Raw genomic sequence first — 16,248 nt, 5'->3', positions numbered from 1 at the left:
ACTATAGCATATAACTATCATATGAACAATCGACGAAAATATATAGTAGAAACTTAATAGAAAAATTGACATAGCTTTGATGTTGTTTAAACATTATGTTGTTGGTTCGATATATTATATTTGATGACTCCCAGGTTTTATAAGCTTGCTTTCTTGTCTTGAATATTTTATTTTATAGAGTTACTTACCGCCTGAAGTCGAGCAGAGCCTTTGCCTGGGCGGGAACACCCATGTGGGGCCAGGAGAGGAAGTGGAACTGGGTGACCGTTCTGGTTTCGCTGGTGCGCAGATTCTTCAGGTAGAAAGAACGTACGAGGTAATCGTCACACCAAATGTGTTCGCTAACTAGGTGAACCTGAAATGGAAATTATTTCTATAATATTTAGCATTTAAGAACCCCCTGGAAACTTACCTCATAGATGTGATAGACCTCGGCACCTTCTTCCGGCCAATAGCGCGCACAGGCCACCTCGCCATTCTCCTGCAGGCGGCAGAGAGCCACGATGACGACGGCTCCCTGCTCCCAGATCATCTGCCAGAAGTGAGCCAAAGTTGAGGGCAGAGGACCCTGGGCGGCCACATAAGCTGGTGCTCGAGGATCGTGATCGGTCTGGAAAGGTTCACATTATATTCGATATATTTCCTTCTCTTAAAAGGAATCTCTACTCACAATCGTTGATGCGTTTACATAGTCGAGTCCCTCGGCGTTTGCCAGGTGGTTCAGCACCACTCGCGAATGGTCGTAGGGCAAGGGAGCTCCGGGTCGGTTCAGACCCGCGCACTGCGGCTGGGAAGCGGCCTCCCGAGCACTTGGCTCCGCCTCATAGCGGCACAGAGCCTCCCATTCCCGCTGCAGGCGTCCCTTGTTCCGCAAGTGGTCCTCCATGTAAGACTGCAAGAAAGTTTTTAAAAATAATTAATTCCATACAAGCTATGGTATTAAAGAACTAAGACAGCCAACATCCACATAAAATAGACGAAAAGGATAAGTAGATTCCTTCCCGTTTAAAATTAAGTAAATAAAACGATAGTTTCCTGCTCTTTAATAAAATATGTATCTTAAGAATCATTAGCTTTGGTATTATTATTACTAATTATTTTAAAATTGATTTTATGGATAGAAGTGTTAATACAATAAAATTTATTTATTTGTAGATATTCTATTTATGTTCCACCACTCTATATCCTATATAAAGTTGTTTGGATTACTCACCAGCACCATGTGGCCGGTTGAGATGTCCATGTTCGTCAACGCCGGCTCCTCGCTCCAGGACGAGGTGCTCGATCGCGAGGAGGGCGGCCGGCCCTCGTTCTCCTTGCTCAGCGATGTAATCCTGCCGCTTTGCGCCGGTTCGTTTGACCCTCCGCCGGCGGCGCCGCTGCCCGAATTGCCACCGCTGCCGCCGCCACCTCCTCCTCCTCCTGATTTGCCGGCCATCCTGGCGCGGCAGAGCTCCTGGTAGTCCTTGCTGCAGGTCTCCGCACCGGCGATGCCCGACTGCAGGCCGCCCAGCTTGTCCCGCTTGCGGTCGTGCCGCTTGATCAGGATCAGGGTGACGAAGATCACGATCACGGCGGCCGCTCCCGCGCCGGCGAACATGTAGGCCATGATGTGGGTCACATCGGGCCCCTGCTCGGCCAGCTCGATCCGCGAGGAGGAGACACTCGGGTCCTGCAGGTCCTTGATCACGTCGCCCACGCCGGCGTGCAGCACGTAGAACCCGACGCGCCGCTGGATGTTGTTCTTCACGCCGCGGTTCTCGTTGATTATCCGTGCCACATCGCCGGCCGTCTTGCGCTCGGGGTTATTCGAGTTCACCCGGAAGCTCACTTCGTGTTGTTGAACGCTGCATGAGATTGGAATAGAAAATAAAACCTTTAATAATATATAACTAAACCAAGCGAGGTTCGAGGTTATATACCTCTAAGAGCTTGCAGTTTTTATGACCTAACTCCTTTCCTAATTTCCGAAAAATGGGTTTGCCAAAAAGTGAGAAAAAACCCTGGACTTCTAAGGCCATAACTTTTTTGATTATGATCCAATATTTAAGTAGCATAATTCTATAAAATTGTAGTTTTATTCTCTAACAAACTGCATCATTAGTTTATTTAATATTTTTGGGTCAAATTTTTGCAGTTTTTATGACTAACCCTTTTTCTGATTTCCAAAAAAATGGATTTGCCAACATAGGACAAAAATTCACTACTTTCCAAGTACTTTTCTGATTTTAATCCGATTTTAATGTGTCATGCGCCTAAAAGTTTGTATTTTAATTCTCTAACGAACGAATAATTATATCCAATATACTAAAACCAATTAAAACTTATTAACACTCACGTTAAATAAGAAAAGTATCCCTGCATGTGTAGTATTTGCTCCAGCTCCTTCATGATGCGCTGCCCATCGTTCCAACTGTCAATTCTGCAACGAATGAAATATATTAAATTAATAAATTAAGTAATTATTAAGTAATTATTAGTTAGCTAGTAAAAAAAGGACTCACGGGTTCTTGACGAACACATGCACGTATTCAGTGTCTACGGTGTGCGGCGCATGATCCTCGGCCGAGTGCTGCTGCTTCATCACCTTCTTCTTCTTGTGCGCGTCGTCCTCGGCGTTGCCCTTGATGTGGGCGGGCAGGACCTCCTTGTTGCCGTTCTCCTCCAGTCGGCGAGCCTTCTCCGTCTCCAGTTGGTTGCTCAGCTCCGAGGAGCCCGGGGATGGGGGTCCCAGAAGAGGACCCGGCTTCTTCACATCCAGACGCTCGTGGCGGGCGAAGCCCAGCATGTTGGCCAGAAGGGACTGCTTCACGCTCTCCGGCTCGTCGGCCTGCATCCCATCGAGATCCTGGGCATCCTGCGGCATCAGGAGCAGCCCGCCTTCGGTGTAGACGCGCTGGCTCTTCGACTGCCTTGGGAAGCTGTTGGAGGCCAGCATGGCCTCCTCCTCGAGGGGAGTGAGTGAGTTGCGCAGCAGTCCCGACTCGAAAGCCAGTTCCCGCTGCTGCAGGTCCGCGTCATAGGGATCCGGCTGCCTGAAGGCCGCAGGACGTCGCTTGGCCAGCTCGGGAGTGGTTTCTAGATCGGATTCCGCGTGGTGGAAGTTCAAAGGCGGCTCCTGCACCAATCCCTGCTCATCGGCCAGTTCGCGGAAGAAGGATCGCTTGGGCTGCACCTCCTCCACTTGCTCAGCACCCAAGGATCCTCCCGATCCGCGACTCCTCGTCCGCTTGAAGGGCGCAAAGTTGTCCGGGAAGTAGAGCTCACTGGACTCGTTCACCTCTTCGGGTGGCACGTAGACCGGCTGCTTGGCCTGCTCCTGCTGCTCCTTGAGCTGCCGCTCCCGCTGCTGCTGCTGCTCCACCATCGCCTCCAGCTGGTCCATGGCGTTCTGCTGATTCCGCTGGTAGGGCTGCGGATCCGGCTCGGAGGCTGCCAGGATCTGGTAGAGCTCCTGGCGATTCCGCTCCGCGTTCTGCTCCCCGGCCGCCATCTGCTGCTCCCGCTCGATCCGCTGGCGCTCGGTGTCCAGAAAGGTATCCATGATGCTCGGCGCGTCCAGTTGGTCGCTCTGCCCGTGGTTGTCCATCTTCCCGAAGTGCTCCAACTCCGAAGGATCGTGCCTCAGCCGCCGGCGGTCCTGCAGCATCCGGTTCAGGTACATATCCTCCACATCCGCCTCCGCATCCGCAATCGCATCCTGCCGCACCTGCTTCTTCCTCAGGGCGGGATAGAACTGCGCCGGCTGCTCGTAGTAGTCGAGCTCGGCTTCCGGTTCCGGCGGCGTGAATCGCACGTAGGCCATCGCACTGGCCGGATCCCCGAACTCCGGCGGAGCAGGCGCCAGGTTGGCGCACAGGTTCGGTGGCAGCTGCTGCTGCCGCTGGAGCGAGAAGAGGGATCCCTGGATGCGGCATTGGACGTACGGGTGGTCCCAGCCTAGGCCGGCGCCCTGGAGCTCCTCCAGCATGGTGGCCAGCACACGGGACTGCTCCTCGGAGAGAGGTGTCCTTTAAGTATGGAGAAACAAGAATGTTAAGTGGGATTTTATTTGGGGATCTACTGTGGGGTCATTACTTCTCAATGTCCTCAACGTCGACACCGGTGGTTGGGATGCACTTGCCGAATATGTTGTCTGCAATTTGGATTTAAAATAAAATAAAGCGAGTTAGTTGGAGTTAAGCCAGTGGTATTCAAAGTTTTCCTTCCTTGTATTTATCTTGAGCAACTGCTGGTTTTTTTACTCTCTGCTTAAAAGTACCATTTACTTTGTTTATTGGTTTTTATGTTCTTTTAAACTTTTTTGCCAAAGAAAGTTTACTGAGAAACTCAAACTTATTTCCCCTTTAAATTGTTAGTTGAAAACTGTTCAAAAATGTTGGGTTATTAAAAAAAAACATTTTCTCCTAAGGAAAATAAACTTTATATTTGAATAGGAAAACCATAATTTCGAATGAACCATAATATTTCGATCAGCACGGTTTAAATGTCCTTTAATCCTGACTTCTCAATAACAATTTTTCCATATTATCTGTCTATATAGTATCATTGTCTGCCCTCTTATATGGTCATCCTGCACTCCTTTAATTGCCTTTGCCGAATATTCACGGGTAATTGCGAGCTCTCTCACTTTTTTGCGCTATTGTTATTATAAGTCCCGATATTAATAGGGCATGTAAATGCATTAATGCCGGCCATCTTACAATGGTTTTTCATAAAGTAGAGTAGAGTGTCCTCTTCCCCGAATTTCTGCCATCAGCACCTTTTGTTTTCATTGTGATTTACGACCATTTAAATGCATATCCTTGTGGCTTGTCTCGGCGTAATTTGCATAATGTAAATGCTTCTCATGCGGACGGAACCGTGACTGCGGCGACTGAAACTGCAGTGGCAAGTCTGGGTTGTGCATACGAGTATGTGTGGGTGGGAGAAACGCCCCCCTACACGCCCCTTTTGAGGTCAACCATTTCAGTGCAATTTTCGCCATTTTTCGCAGCGTTTTCCCAGCTGGCGTTGCAGCTGCTTTTCCAATTGTTCCTGCCTCCGTTTTCAGGCTCCCTTTTCCTTCTCAGCTCGTTGTGCTTACATAAGTAATTGAGTGTGTTCTCGATAATGCACTGCCAGTCGACACCCATCTGGAGTCCACTTCCCCCACTTCACCCTCCTCTCCTCCTAGTTTTGTCCCACTTTGTTTCGGCGTGAACTCTGCCCGGGATTGAAGAGCCCTGCAAATACGAATTATATGCCAGGGGCCAGAGTTCGGATCCAGCTTCTCCTTCTCCGGCTTCTGAGTTTTTGGTTTCCCTGCTCCGTTGTGTCGAGTCACACAACTCCGTGTCCTCTGACCCACAAAATGGTTTTGTCTCGAGATGCATTTCGGCAGCAAAAGTGGGTAATGGCGGCGGAAATCGACAGTGAAAGCTTTTCTTTTGGCTTAGATTCGGATTCGGAGTGCTTAAAGCAATTAAAGTCAGGATGGCTTTCTATTTATTCTACAGAGTATATTTCGAAACATTTTCAGTGCAAATAATAGTTTATTAAGGGCTTCAGGCTTTTTGAACTACAAACCAGGAGCTAGAAGTTTTCCCAGACTTAATTTTCAGTAAATAAGTTTCTGTAGTCATAATTAGTTTTACCTCAACTAAACTAATATCAACAAAATTTACATTTTCGAATAGGTTTTATGGGGCTTCCTGGTGTTCAAATAAAAACCCAAAATGTTTGTTAACTTTTGATTATCATTAACTTTTGCTTATTCAGCTATTCAAATAAAAAGCCAAAATTAAATTTAAATATGAATTTCAAATAAAAGTTTTGCAACTAGTTTTTAGCTGAATATTTAAACTCATTATTATCGAACTAAAAACTGAAACTTTTCCTCATTCTGCATGCTTAAGCCCTAAAATATAGTTTTATTTTTTGACAACCCATTAGCAAAGTTAATGCCCTTGGAGAACTTTCCCTGACGGATTATTAAACCCCCTTCGAATGAAAAACTAATGAAGTAAACGTTCACTTCCATTTAGCGTACTTAAAGCCACGAATTCAGGGGGGAGGACTTAGGCTTTTGCTGCGAAACTATCCTGCTAATCCCGTTTGCTGGCGGGCAAATTGAATTTCCACGAACTTGGGCCGCCTTTGTTTTCTCTGTTTCTGTTGTTTGCAAACAACCCGCCGATGGCCACAATCTGGGCCTTAAGTCCGTCTTAACTGGGTGTCGCCGTCTTATCGCTTATCTACTCACCATCGTAGCAGACCTCGGAGTGCGGTATGCATAGCGTCCTAACAAACTGGCAGCCTGCAAGAAAATAAAAAAAGCGTGAGAGGGGGAAAGTCTTTGGTTAGTACATGAAAGAGTTGTTTAACCGACGCCATTATGAGCGGGTAAGTGGTGGAAAGCCGAGCAGGCGGCTTTCAGTTGAGACATAATGATGTGGTAAGAGCCAAATCAGCATTACGTCGCTAAGCAGACTCTCGACACCCCAATCCCGAAAGAGCCAAAAAAAAAAAAAAAAAAAAAAAAAAAAGGAAGGAAGCTAGCTTCGGCAAGCCGAAGCTTATATACCTTGCAGTCATCAAATAGAACATCAAATAGAACATCGAAGCTACGACGACTTTTCTATTAGTTTTCCATATTTCTGACTATTGTTCATATGGCCGCTATATGATATAGTTGTCCGATTTTGATGAAATTTTATTTCCTATTCAAGAGTCGTTAGAAAACTCTATATTCAAAAAAATCATGATTTTCTTATAAGAAATAACGATGTTATCATTTTATTTCTGTTAATTCTATATAGATTTTTCGATCTTTCCTATGGCAACTATATGATATAGTTGTCCGATTTTTATGAAATTTTTTTATAAATCAAGGCTAGTTAAAAAACTTGATACTCAAAAAATCATGCTCGTGGGATAAAAAACAACGATGCTATCAATTTATTTCCATTAATTCTATATATATTTTTCGATCTCTCCTATGGCAGCTATATGATAGAGTTATCCGATTTTGATAAAATTTAAACCGGAATTCAATAGTAGTTAGAAAACGTCATCTGGAAGAAATCAAGTCGATCTGATCAAAAACAACGGAGTGAGAATTTTTTATTTCATTCTCTCGTATTGGAGCTATCCGATATAGTCGGCCGATCCGGCTCGTTCCGACTTATATACTGCGTGCAATAACTACACACCTTTTGGGAAAGTTTCAGCAAGATAGCTTTAAAACTGAGAGACTAGTTTGCATAGAAACAGACAGACGGACAGACGGACCGACGGACCGACGGACAGACGGACAGACGTACATACATTTTTCGATTCAGATGGTGATGCTGATCAAGAATATATATACTTTATGGGGTCTAAGGTGTCTCCTTCACTGCGTTGCAAACTTCTGACTGAAATTATAATACCCTTTTGCTCTGCAAGGGTATAAAAAAAAAGAAAAAAAGAAAGAGGAGAGCCCCATCGTCATCTTGTGAATTCTCTGCTATTTTTCCTGGCGGTGTCATGTGTCGCTTGCCTGACTCTTGGCTAAATAAACGCTTTTTATGAGCATGTCGCACATGGCCAACACACACACACCCGCACACACTCTCACACATACGGAGACAACTACAAATTCCTGCCCCGAAGGATGCCCGAATATATCCTCGTTGGCCGTTAGTCAAATGTCTGTTAGCGTTTCTGTTTCTCCGTGTGTGTGACGTCAACAAGGAGGCCCGCATCGCAATGGGGAATTTGCCAGTGAAAAGTTACCCCTTCCCCCTCCACTTTCCACTTTCCTCTTTTGCAGAGCATCGTGTGTAACGCACGTCCTGCGAGTCCTGTGCTGCGAGTCCTGCCACCCACGCCCAAAATGGCGTCACTTTGGAACTTTGTTGTCAACAGTTTTCGTGGTCTTTGCCTGGCTTTAACTTTGGCCTGTGACAGCCGAAAAGAGCGACGACGACGACGCTTCGACATTCGTTGGCCATTAATTAAGCCAAAGTAATTTCATTTTGCTGCCACAAAACCTCCGCTGCCACCATGCCGCAAATGCCGCATCTCGGGCTGTTTTGTTTTTAATTGCTGAATAATTGCAGCCCGGGCGAAAAGGGCAGCGAATATTAATCTCAGCGGACCAAGGGTCCCGGTCCATTGGCGATAAGAAGTTAAGGAGATTAAGTAACTCAGTTAGAAAAGAGTTTGCTTGAAGAGGGACAAGAATTTAGTGACAAATTTATCAGACGAAAGGGAAAAAGTAGCAGTGCGTTTCTGCAATATATAATGAACTAAAGTCGTGTAAAAACTGCTAAAAGAATTAAAGAGCATTTTAATGTTGAAAGCGAAAATAAAATACATAGAAAATGAAGATTCTATCTCATCCTGATAAAAGTTATAAAAGTAAAAAAGTAAAAAACCCATTTAATTCGCACCCAAAAACCTCTTTCGTTTTTCACTCAGACACTTGCCATTCAAGTCGACTATAAAGTTCTTAATGACTCTTGGCTTAAGTGCGATAAACTTGATTTTTATTCTCCGTGTAGTTAGTCGTTAGTCGAGTGGCTACATTGTTTGGCCATATGGAGTCCCTGCCATCGCCTTTGTGCTCTCGGCATTGTCGAGTCGACAGATTGAAGTGCACTCCGTGAGCAGAGCAAGCACCATAAACGCTCACTTTGTCTCCTTTTGGCCGAGAGTCCTGTTTCTCTGGGAAAGCGGAAAAGTGGGAAAAGAGTCGATAACTGTGGCGACAGAGGCCGTCTGTCTATTTATCAATAGGCCAACAGAGACGTGACCTGAATGCCGAACGACCAGCGATATTAGAAGACCGAGCGCGAAAATAGAAACTAATTAAATGAGATGGCCAGGCAATTTTGCCGCAAGTGAACGTTCTAATTGTGATGGCTATTCCTAGCTATTTTCCTGGTTTTCCTGTTTTCCCTGGTTTCCCTGCTTTTCCTGGTTTCCCTGTTTGCAATAAGAGCTTGAAGAGACCAATCAACCCGGGGGATCAGAGCTCCGCAGTCTGGCCTCATAAATATGCGAGCTCATGGCCAGGTAAGCTGCATTGTTTTTCCGATTTTCCCTGTCTTCCCTTCCTGTTTTTCACCTCCTTTTTTTCCTCCCACTGATAAGGCTACGCGGCGTATGCGCAACGTTACGTGCCGTTTTCATAGGCCATTTTAACGCCCTTGTTGAACCATGCAAATGCTCGCCGACCATCGAGTGCGGCAATAAAAATAGGAGGCATCCTGCGACTAAAAGCTTTTACGCCAACAAAATCCCCTTCGAACAGGGAAAGTGTCTCTCTTCCCTTTCTTTTTTTTTTGCATTGACTCGTTTTTTTAGTTGCCACTGAGATGCAACTATTATTTATGGGGACTTCGATTTACTACGCAGCGCACTGAGAGGCGGAGACCTCGACCGCAAGGAGGAAATGGCAGGACTCGTCCTGCATTCATCGTGATGGCCAATCAACAAATCAAAACCTCTGATGGCAAGGGAGGACAGGGGGCAATCGTCCTTTTGTGCGGGCCCTGAATTGATTGATAAGTCGCCTGTCGATTCGATTCGAACCGAACGCAACTTGATTGCAAATTCCCAGTAGGGAAATCTTGGACAGCCTAAATTATGCCACAGGACGACGACAGAACGACGGTGGCTGTGGCTGTGGCAACTGGAGAGGCAACAATTTAATAAATTTGCCGCCCCAAGGCGAAATTGAAAATTCCGAGCGCATTCAGCCCCATGTTGTTGCGGTTGCTGTGGCAGCAGCCTCAGTGCCTCAGTAGAACAGAACGGAACGGAACAGAGGATGCCCCCGCATTTTGATTGATGTCCACCGGCAAACCGCACATAGTTAAGAGGAGCGGGAGGAAAACCCCCTCCCCCTCCTTGGAATTTTTCGCCTGGCAAGGGCTGTTTACTTATGTGACTCTCCGGTTGCCGGTGAGGTTTTCCCAGGTCCTTCAGGTCCTCTCTGCTTCCTTTTGGGTCAAGGCGTTTAAAATGAAAAAGAAAGATTTTCATTTCATAACGACATTTTTTCTCCTGTCATCTGGCCACGACGCAGGCACAAATACAGAGTCATCTCGGACACACGGACAGAGGGCACAGGACACGTGTGGCGGAAGGACAACGTGTGGCATGTGGCATGTGCAACTTGCGGGGGCGAGCGTTGAGAGCCCGGCGACGTCTTTAATGACAATAACGAATGTCCGCACTCTGATTACGTGCCGCATTCACAATCGCCCCGAGCAGATAAAGTCGGAGTTTTAACCCGGACATAAAAGTGTGCCAACATTAATTTTTGGTTGTGAAAAGGATTTTCAAATTTTATAATTTTTAGGCGTACTTGTTAGAAATCTTTTTCCGAAAATTGATGTAAAAACTCTGCCAAAAGGGTTTCCATTTTTCTAGGAAATTAATATGTGCAAACATACAAGCACACCCTCTAAACAAAATATATTTTATTATTCTTCATTCTCAAAAACCTCGAGCTGCTTAAAATTATTATTCTGTGGAATACAATGAGCTCAATTAGAAGAAAACAAATTCTCGTTTGAATATTAAACATCAACCTGCAACCTTTTATCCTCATTCGTGTGGTACAATAACCAATTGCCAAGCAGTGCTTACTATAGCACAATTGCCAGATCAGGCAGGATGTTGTGAAACACGAAAACACGAAGGCGAGGCATATTTTTCTTGGCCAGGCTGGAGAGATGCGTTAAAGCCGCGCCGGGGGCCACAATACCCGCGTTGACAGCGAGTGTCAATGCTGGGCGAACCAGGCGAGCAAGGCGAACAACTGTCAGGCAGGCGGCACAAAGAAAATAAATAATAACAAAGGACATTAATCATGACAACGACAAGGCAAAGGACTTTTTCCCAGGCGGGGATTGTGGAGGGGAAAGGAGGGAGGGGGAGATACTGGCAGGGCCAATGGCAAAGCAAACATGATGCAAGTGTTCCACACAGCTCGTTAAAGGGCAGCATAACAAGTACACAAAAGCCAGGACTCAGGACACAGAAGGCAGGACTTTGGGGACAGGACGAAAGAGAGCCATGGTGTGTGGCGCCTGCTTATGCATTAAAGTCGCTCCTGCCTACTTGACTTGCTAAGCGTTTAATGCCATCGCACACATGCGCCGCGCTAAGCAAACAGAATAACAAACAAATAAAAAGCTCGCAGGATGCATTGCTCCTCCGACTTTCCCTGCTTTTACCCTCCTGCTTTTGGCCTCCTGCTTTCGGCCTGGCTTAGTTGCAGCTGGCAGCTGCAAAAGTTGTCGCTGCTCGGCAGCTTTATTAAGTGTAAATAAGCGGCGGCATTTCACAGCAGCTCCGGGTCCTGCAGCCAGGCTCCCACGCTAGTGGGGCATTCTTCTTGGCAGGACGAGCCACACCACAGCACACCACACCCCACCACACACCACACACACATACGGAAAAAATTAAGTGTTTTCTACACGAAACAAGGAACTTGGCAGCTCAAAGAGAGGAGAATCCTCTCCGCAAAAAACAAGCATTACTTTTAATCATTCAAAAGACTAACAGCGTGATAGTGAAAGTTGCAGTACAAAAGTTGCCAGTAATGTATATATTTCAAAAGTTATTTAAATATTTATATTTGTTGTCTACTTAATGCGGTTCAAATGTGAAATGTTTTCTGAAAACAGAAAGTAATTAAATCTTACTTTGGATGTTTTTTTAGTTTAGTAACTGTTGGAATGAATAATCCTTTTTAAGACTTTCAACCTTTTTTTCTCTCTGCATTTTCCTTCAACATGTTGCTGGCAGTGAGTCGTTTTTCATTTTCTCCCCAACGCCGCCGGCTCCTTGATTTATGCGAACTCATTTTATTCATAAATTTTAAACACGTTTGACGTCGCTGGTTGGAGGCTATGGAAATTGGGTGGCGGGAGGAGGGCTTTCCCCACTGGTATGCCAACTGTCTCTGTCTTCCTTTTCTTTTTCTTTTTCGTTTTTTTGGGTGGAGGGGGTGGTGCTCCGTTGATTTATCTAGCCACATTTCTAAACAAATATTTTTGGCCCCTTCCGGGCAGCCGACGCCAGTGACCCAAGCAAATTTGGCACGCAATTAGGCAAGTTGGTTCTGAATTTCTCGGCCACTCGGAAGCGAACGGCCAGCATAAATACAAAGTTTTTATGGCAGCCACTTTGACGCCTCATCCTCATCCTATGTCAGAATAGGACTAATAAATTGAGTGCCACTTCTGACCAGGCCGAAACCCGTAGCCAGAAAAGATAAAGTGCTGCAAGCTCCGTTCTGTGGGGCAACAAAAATGTTTATTTGTTTTCGGTTCATCCAACACGAACCTCCGGGATGTCAACACTGTTCAAATATGTGTCAAGTACCTGTCGAAAAACTGTTTGTTTATAAGATAAGCAAGATCTAAAGGACTCTGGTGGAAATATGAAACAGATGCCAAGGAAATATTGGCAAGTGTAAGGAGCAGTTCTCGATGACTCCTCAAAGTATGCAAGCGTTTGAAAATAGTCGACACATTTTGTGTTTGTAAATACTCGAAATGTACTTGTTCAATTGAAACTCTGTCAACTTGGCTGTATTTCAATTTTATTCTGTGACACTCACATATCAATGGCATAGGAAAACGGAAAAGGAATAGCTCTATAGCGCTCGTGGGTTCTTCAAAAAAAATAATTTGTAAGCTAAGCACATTGCCAAATACCACCTCAAGTTATGCAATACAATTTTAGATGATTTTAAATGATTATAAGAGACACAGAATTGGAGTCTTACTCTTGAGTAATTATTCAATTTACTTATCGGTTTTCCTGACTGTTTAAATGACCAATTTCCCATTGCAGTGTCCAGTGCATGTCTAACGAACTTGTCTCATTACCAAGACTCTCTGTTTCAGCCAGGTTTAAATTTCAGTTAGAAAGAAGAAGGATGAGCTGGGAACTCGATTTCAAATTAAAACTAAAAGTGGGATTGGCTGGCATTTACTTGTTTCTGTCTTTGCATGTTAAACCTGGGTTTTCGGTACATAAAAGAGAACGTTCTGTTGCTCTGCAAAAACGAAGTAAGGACTGCACATCAATTTTGCATTTCATTCATGAAGTCCTTTGAATGCGAACCTTGCCTTTTTCGGATTCTCCCCGCCATGGCAGCACTTTGTGTGCGATTTATTAGAAATTCCGTTTCCAAAGTGACCTGAAATGGACTGCATTCTTCCCTGGCCAAAACCGAAATGGAAACGAGCAGCCTGCGAGGGGTTTTGGCCCACAATCGAATACGCATTTGGAGCTGAATCGAAATCAAAATTCCAAATATGATGACTGATTGCTAACCCCAGGCGAACAAACGGGTGCAGGTTGCTAGGCAGCCAGGTTGCCAGGTTGCCAGGTTGCCAGGTTGCCAGGTTGCCGTCATCCTGTCAGTCTCCTCCAGCGGCTTTCGGCAAATTGCAAGTCAGCAAATGCATCCTCGATTCATCCGAAGAGCACCGCCCCTTCATTTGCCATGGATTTATGCCAGGTTTGCTGGATCCAACCCAGATCAATTTAATGCAAATCCCATGCAATTGGCTTTAAGAGCACACCGAATAAAATAAATTGAAATTGAACGCCCACAATCCGTTGAGTTTGCCGTGGGCGTGGCCGATTTGCGATTCGATCAAATTGATTTAATTAAATGCAAATAAGTCGAAGTCGAAGTCATCGTCGCCACTTTGCGCCCCAGCGAACTTAATGTGCAATTACTTTTCCAATTTGCCATAAAAGAATACACACAAATCTTGATTGCTTATTACTTGGGCCACATTTTTCACCATTTCCCCATTTCCCGGCCTACAGGGGCACCCTCCTCCCCTCATTTTCCTCCTGTTCCTCCGTGTTCTTTCTCGCCTCTTTGGTTTTCATTAATGTTTAGGCAGCTTTTAATTTGCGTTCATTAATGGGGCGGCGGGGGAAAATCGAAGGAGGGGCGGGGAAACCCTGCTGATGGCCCCCGAAAACAGGATTCGCTCATGAATTTTCATTAATTTGCGCTGCGGCTGTTTGTGTTGCTATTGTGCATGAAAAATTCATTAGATTTTTTGCATAAATTATGACCCAACAAAGTTAAGCGAAGATGGGAGGTAGAGCACCACGGAAAACAAGTGAAAATTATTCCGCAAACTTTTCCAGCTACATTTTTGGCTGACAAAATCGGCCAGTTTAATCGTTGAACCGAACGCAAACTTAGGTCAAATATTTGAAGCCCCGAAAGTTTCCACCTGACAGCCCCGAAGGACCAATTAAAGTTGTTCCAACACAGGAGACCCCAAAATGTCAAATTAAATATGACCTACTTTTTGGTCAGTTTATTAATTTAGATTGGCGGAAAAAGGAGTTTTTCAAAATTGCATTTTGGTTAACACAAAATGATAATTTTGATTTCACTGGTGGAAAAAAATATCTAACTTCCATAAGTTTTAAGGATAGAGCCAAAGATTATATTATGCTTAATTATATATTAGGTTTGAGCAGTTACATATTAATTATTATACAATTATTTGGATACAAATGTTACAAAAGAAATTAGCTCCTGGGATCGGCAAGCCTAATTATTGGCTTGGGAATTTCCTTGAAAAGTCCGCTACCTTTGGATTTGACTGAGTCGTTGACACTTCGTTTTTCAATGGGCATTTGACTTTCCATAATTGGAATTGATTTGATTTTTTTGGATTTGGATGAGTTCTCAGTTCGAGGAGCTACCAAACCACCGACCATTGTAAGGCGACGTTGGATGCGAGAAGATGGTTTTGGAGAAGATTTTCTAGGATTTACAGGGTTTGTTTTTAGGGATTCTTCTTCTGGAATTTGCTCTTCCGAATTCGTGGCGTACTCCCGATTTTTGAGATACGAGGGCGAAACTTTCACGATTTTTTTAGGCATTTGAAAGGGTACTAAGGACTTCGTGGAATCCTCCTCATCTTCAATAGCTTCCGAACTGGATTCATAGCTGCTCTCGGTTCCGTCATCAGTATCGGAAAACAGAACAGCACAGCATTCGGAAAAAGAAGAATCATCCTCATCGCTGGTGGAATCAGAATCATTAGAGTCCGATTCACCTTGCTCCTCTTCGTCGCTCTTATCGCTATCCTCGATTTTTGAACTGAGATACTCTTGCAAAAGTTTTCGCTGCTCCTTAATCGACAAGCTCATCAGTTTGGACTTGTCGAAGAGCTGGTTGGCCAAATCCTCCACACAGGATGGACTCAACTCCTTTGCCTTCTTGCCAGCTTTCTGGAGTTTCTGCAGATCCTTGGACATTTTGTAAGATTTTGTACAGTAATTTGGTAAGTGGCACAAATATTTTTCTGTTTTTTTACCAGAAAACTAGGTTCTTACTGAACGACTGCCTGAGAAATAATGAGCTATTCAGATTGAAAATCAACTAAGTTTCAAGAACTGCCTGCTTGGGTTCCTTGCTACATTATCAAGTAAATTATCAGCAAATAAACCTTAAAAAAATATATTTATTTTACCCCTTCACTTTCTGAAGAGTGTGGTTTGGTGTGTACTGTAATTTTCCCCACGTAATGGAGAGTTATTTGATTTTTGACCCTAATTTGTTTGACCCACCATCGGAATCAATTACGGTGGCGCCGCAAGTGTGCCTGCCACGCAGGTGGGGCAATTTATTTGTGCGGTCTCCGGCAGATAAATCAAATCATTAGCTGCGAGGTCATTCGAGCGGCAGCGAGGGTCACTGGGTGGGAAAGGGAAAGGGTGGGTGGTGGGTGGTTTCTGGGTTGGTTGGGTGTGTTAATGCCAAATTAGAGACGCCCAATGGAGCGTGATTACAGCAGGCCAAACATCGCAATGGCGACGCATAAATACGCATTTGGGGGAGAAATGGGGAATACGTGGGGAGTTCTATATGTGGGCGGGAGAAGCGCTTATTTGCGTATGCGTGGCACATAAAAATCGAGTTCTTATTAAATTTCCGCACGCCTACACATGTCCTGTGTGCTCCTCCTGCTCCTCCTCCTAAATGGTGGGATAACCACCACCCCGGTCTTAACCCATGTCGGCTGTTGGCAGTTGGGAGCAGCTGTCGGGGTCCCTGTTTCCCGGCATTTGCTCAATGAATTTTGCATGTTTTCTGCCTTTTTCCCATGTACGCATGTTTTTTACACTTGCCGCAGGCCAAGAAGCACTTTCTCGACTCTGGTTTCCTATTTGCTTGGCCCTCTGTGTTGCACCTTCGAGGCGAAGGCCGAGTAA

General features: G+C 45.0%; 2 protein-coding genes and 1 long non-coding RNA gene across 4 annotated transcripts in view; 1 reads left to right on the top strand and 2 right to left on the bottom strand.

Annotated features, from left to right (window-relative positions):
* Positions 1-16,248, bottom strand: part of LOC108101267 — a 46,614-nt gene that overhangs the window by 6,717 nt on the left and 23,649 nt on the right. For both annotated transcript variants that reach the window (XM_017205553.2, XM_017205554.2), the window contains 8 exons: positions 6,245-6,298; positions 4,078-4,135; positions 2,505-4,010; positions 2,339-2,422; positions 1,214-1,847; positions 671-892; positions 413-610; positions 189-355 (listed from right to left, as the gene is read on the bottom strand). In XM_017205553.2, coding sequence (XP_017061042.1) covers positions 189-355; positions 413-610; positions 671-892; positions 1,214-1,847; positions 2,339-2,422; positions 2,505-4,010; positions 4,078-4,135; positions 6,245-6,298 — 2,923 coding nt within the window. The remainder of the gene's footprint in view (positions 1-188; positions 356-412; positions 611-670; positions 893-1,213; positions 1,848-2,338; positions 2,423-2,504; positions 4,011-4,077; positions 4,136-6,244; positions 6,299-16,248) is intronic.
* LOC108101270 lies at positions 11,840-13,610 on the top strand. The gene is made up of 2 exons (XR_001772066.2): positions 11,840-12,778; positions 12,841-13,610. It is a non-coding gene; the product is annotated as an uncharacterized LOC108101270 (long non-coding RNA).
* LOC108101269 (bifunctional lysine-specific demethylase and histidyl-hydroxylase NO66) lies at positions 14,449-15,373 on the bottom strand. Its single transcript, XM_017205556.2, has one exon. It carries the CDS (start codon positions 15,289-15,291, stop codon positions 14,557-14,559), a length of 735 nt encoding a protein of 244 aa, XP_017061045.2. The 5' UTR covers positions 15,292-15,373; the 3' UTR covers positions 14,449-14,556.

Source organism: Drosophila ficusphila, unplaced genomic scaffold, assembly GCF_018152265.1.
Source record: "Drosophila ficusphila isolate 14025-0441.05 unplaced genomic scaffold, ASM1815226v1 contig_412, whole genome shotgun sequence".
Classification (NCBI taxonomy): Eukaryota; Metazoa; Arthropoda; class Insecta; order Diptera; family Drosophilidae; genus Drosophila; species Drosophila ficusphila.
The sequence above is the reverse complement of the archived record's forward strand: the minus strand, read 5'-3'. Positions and strand labels throughout refer to the sequence as shown.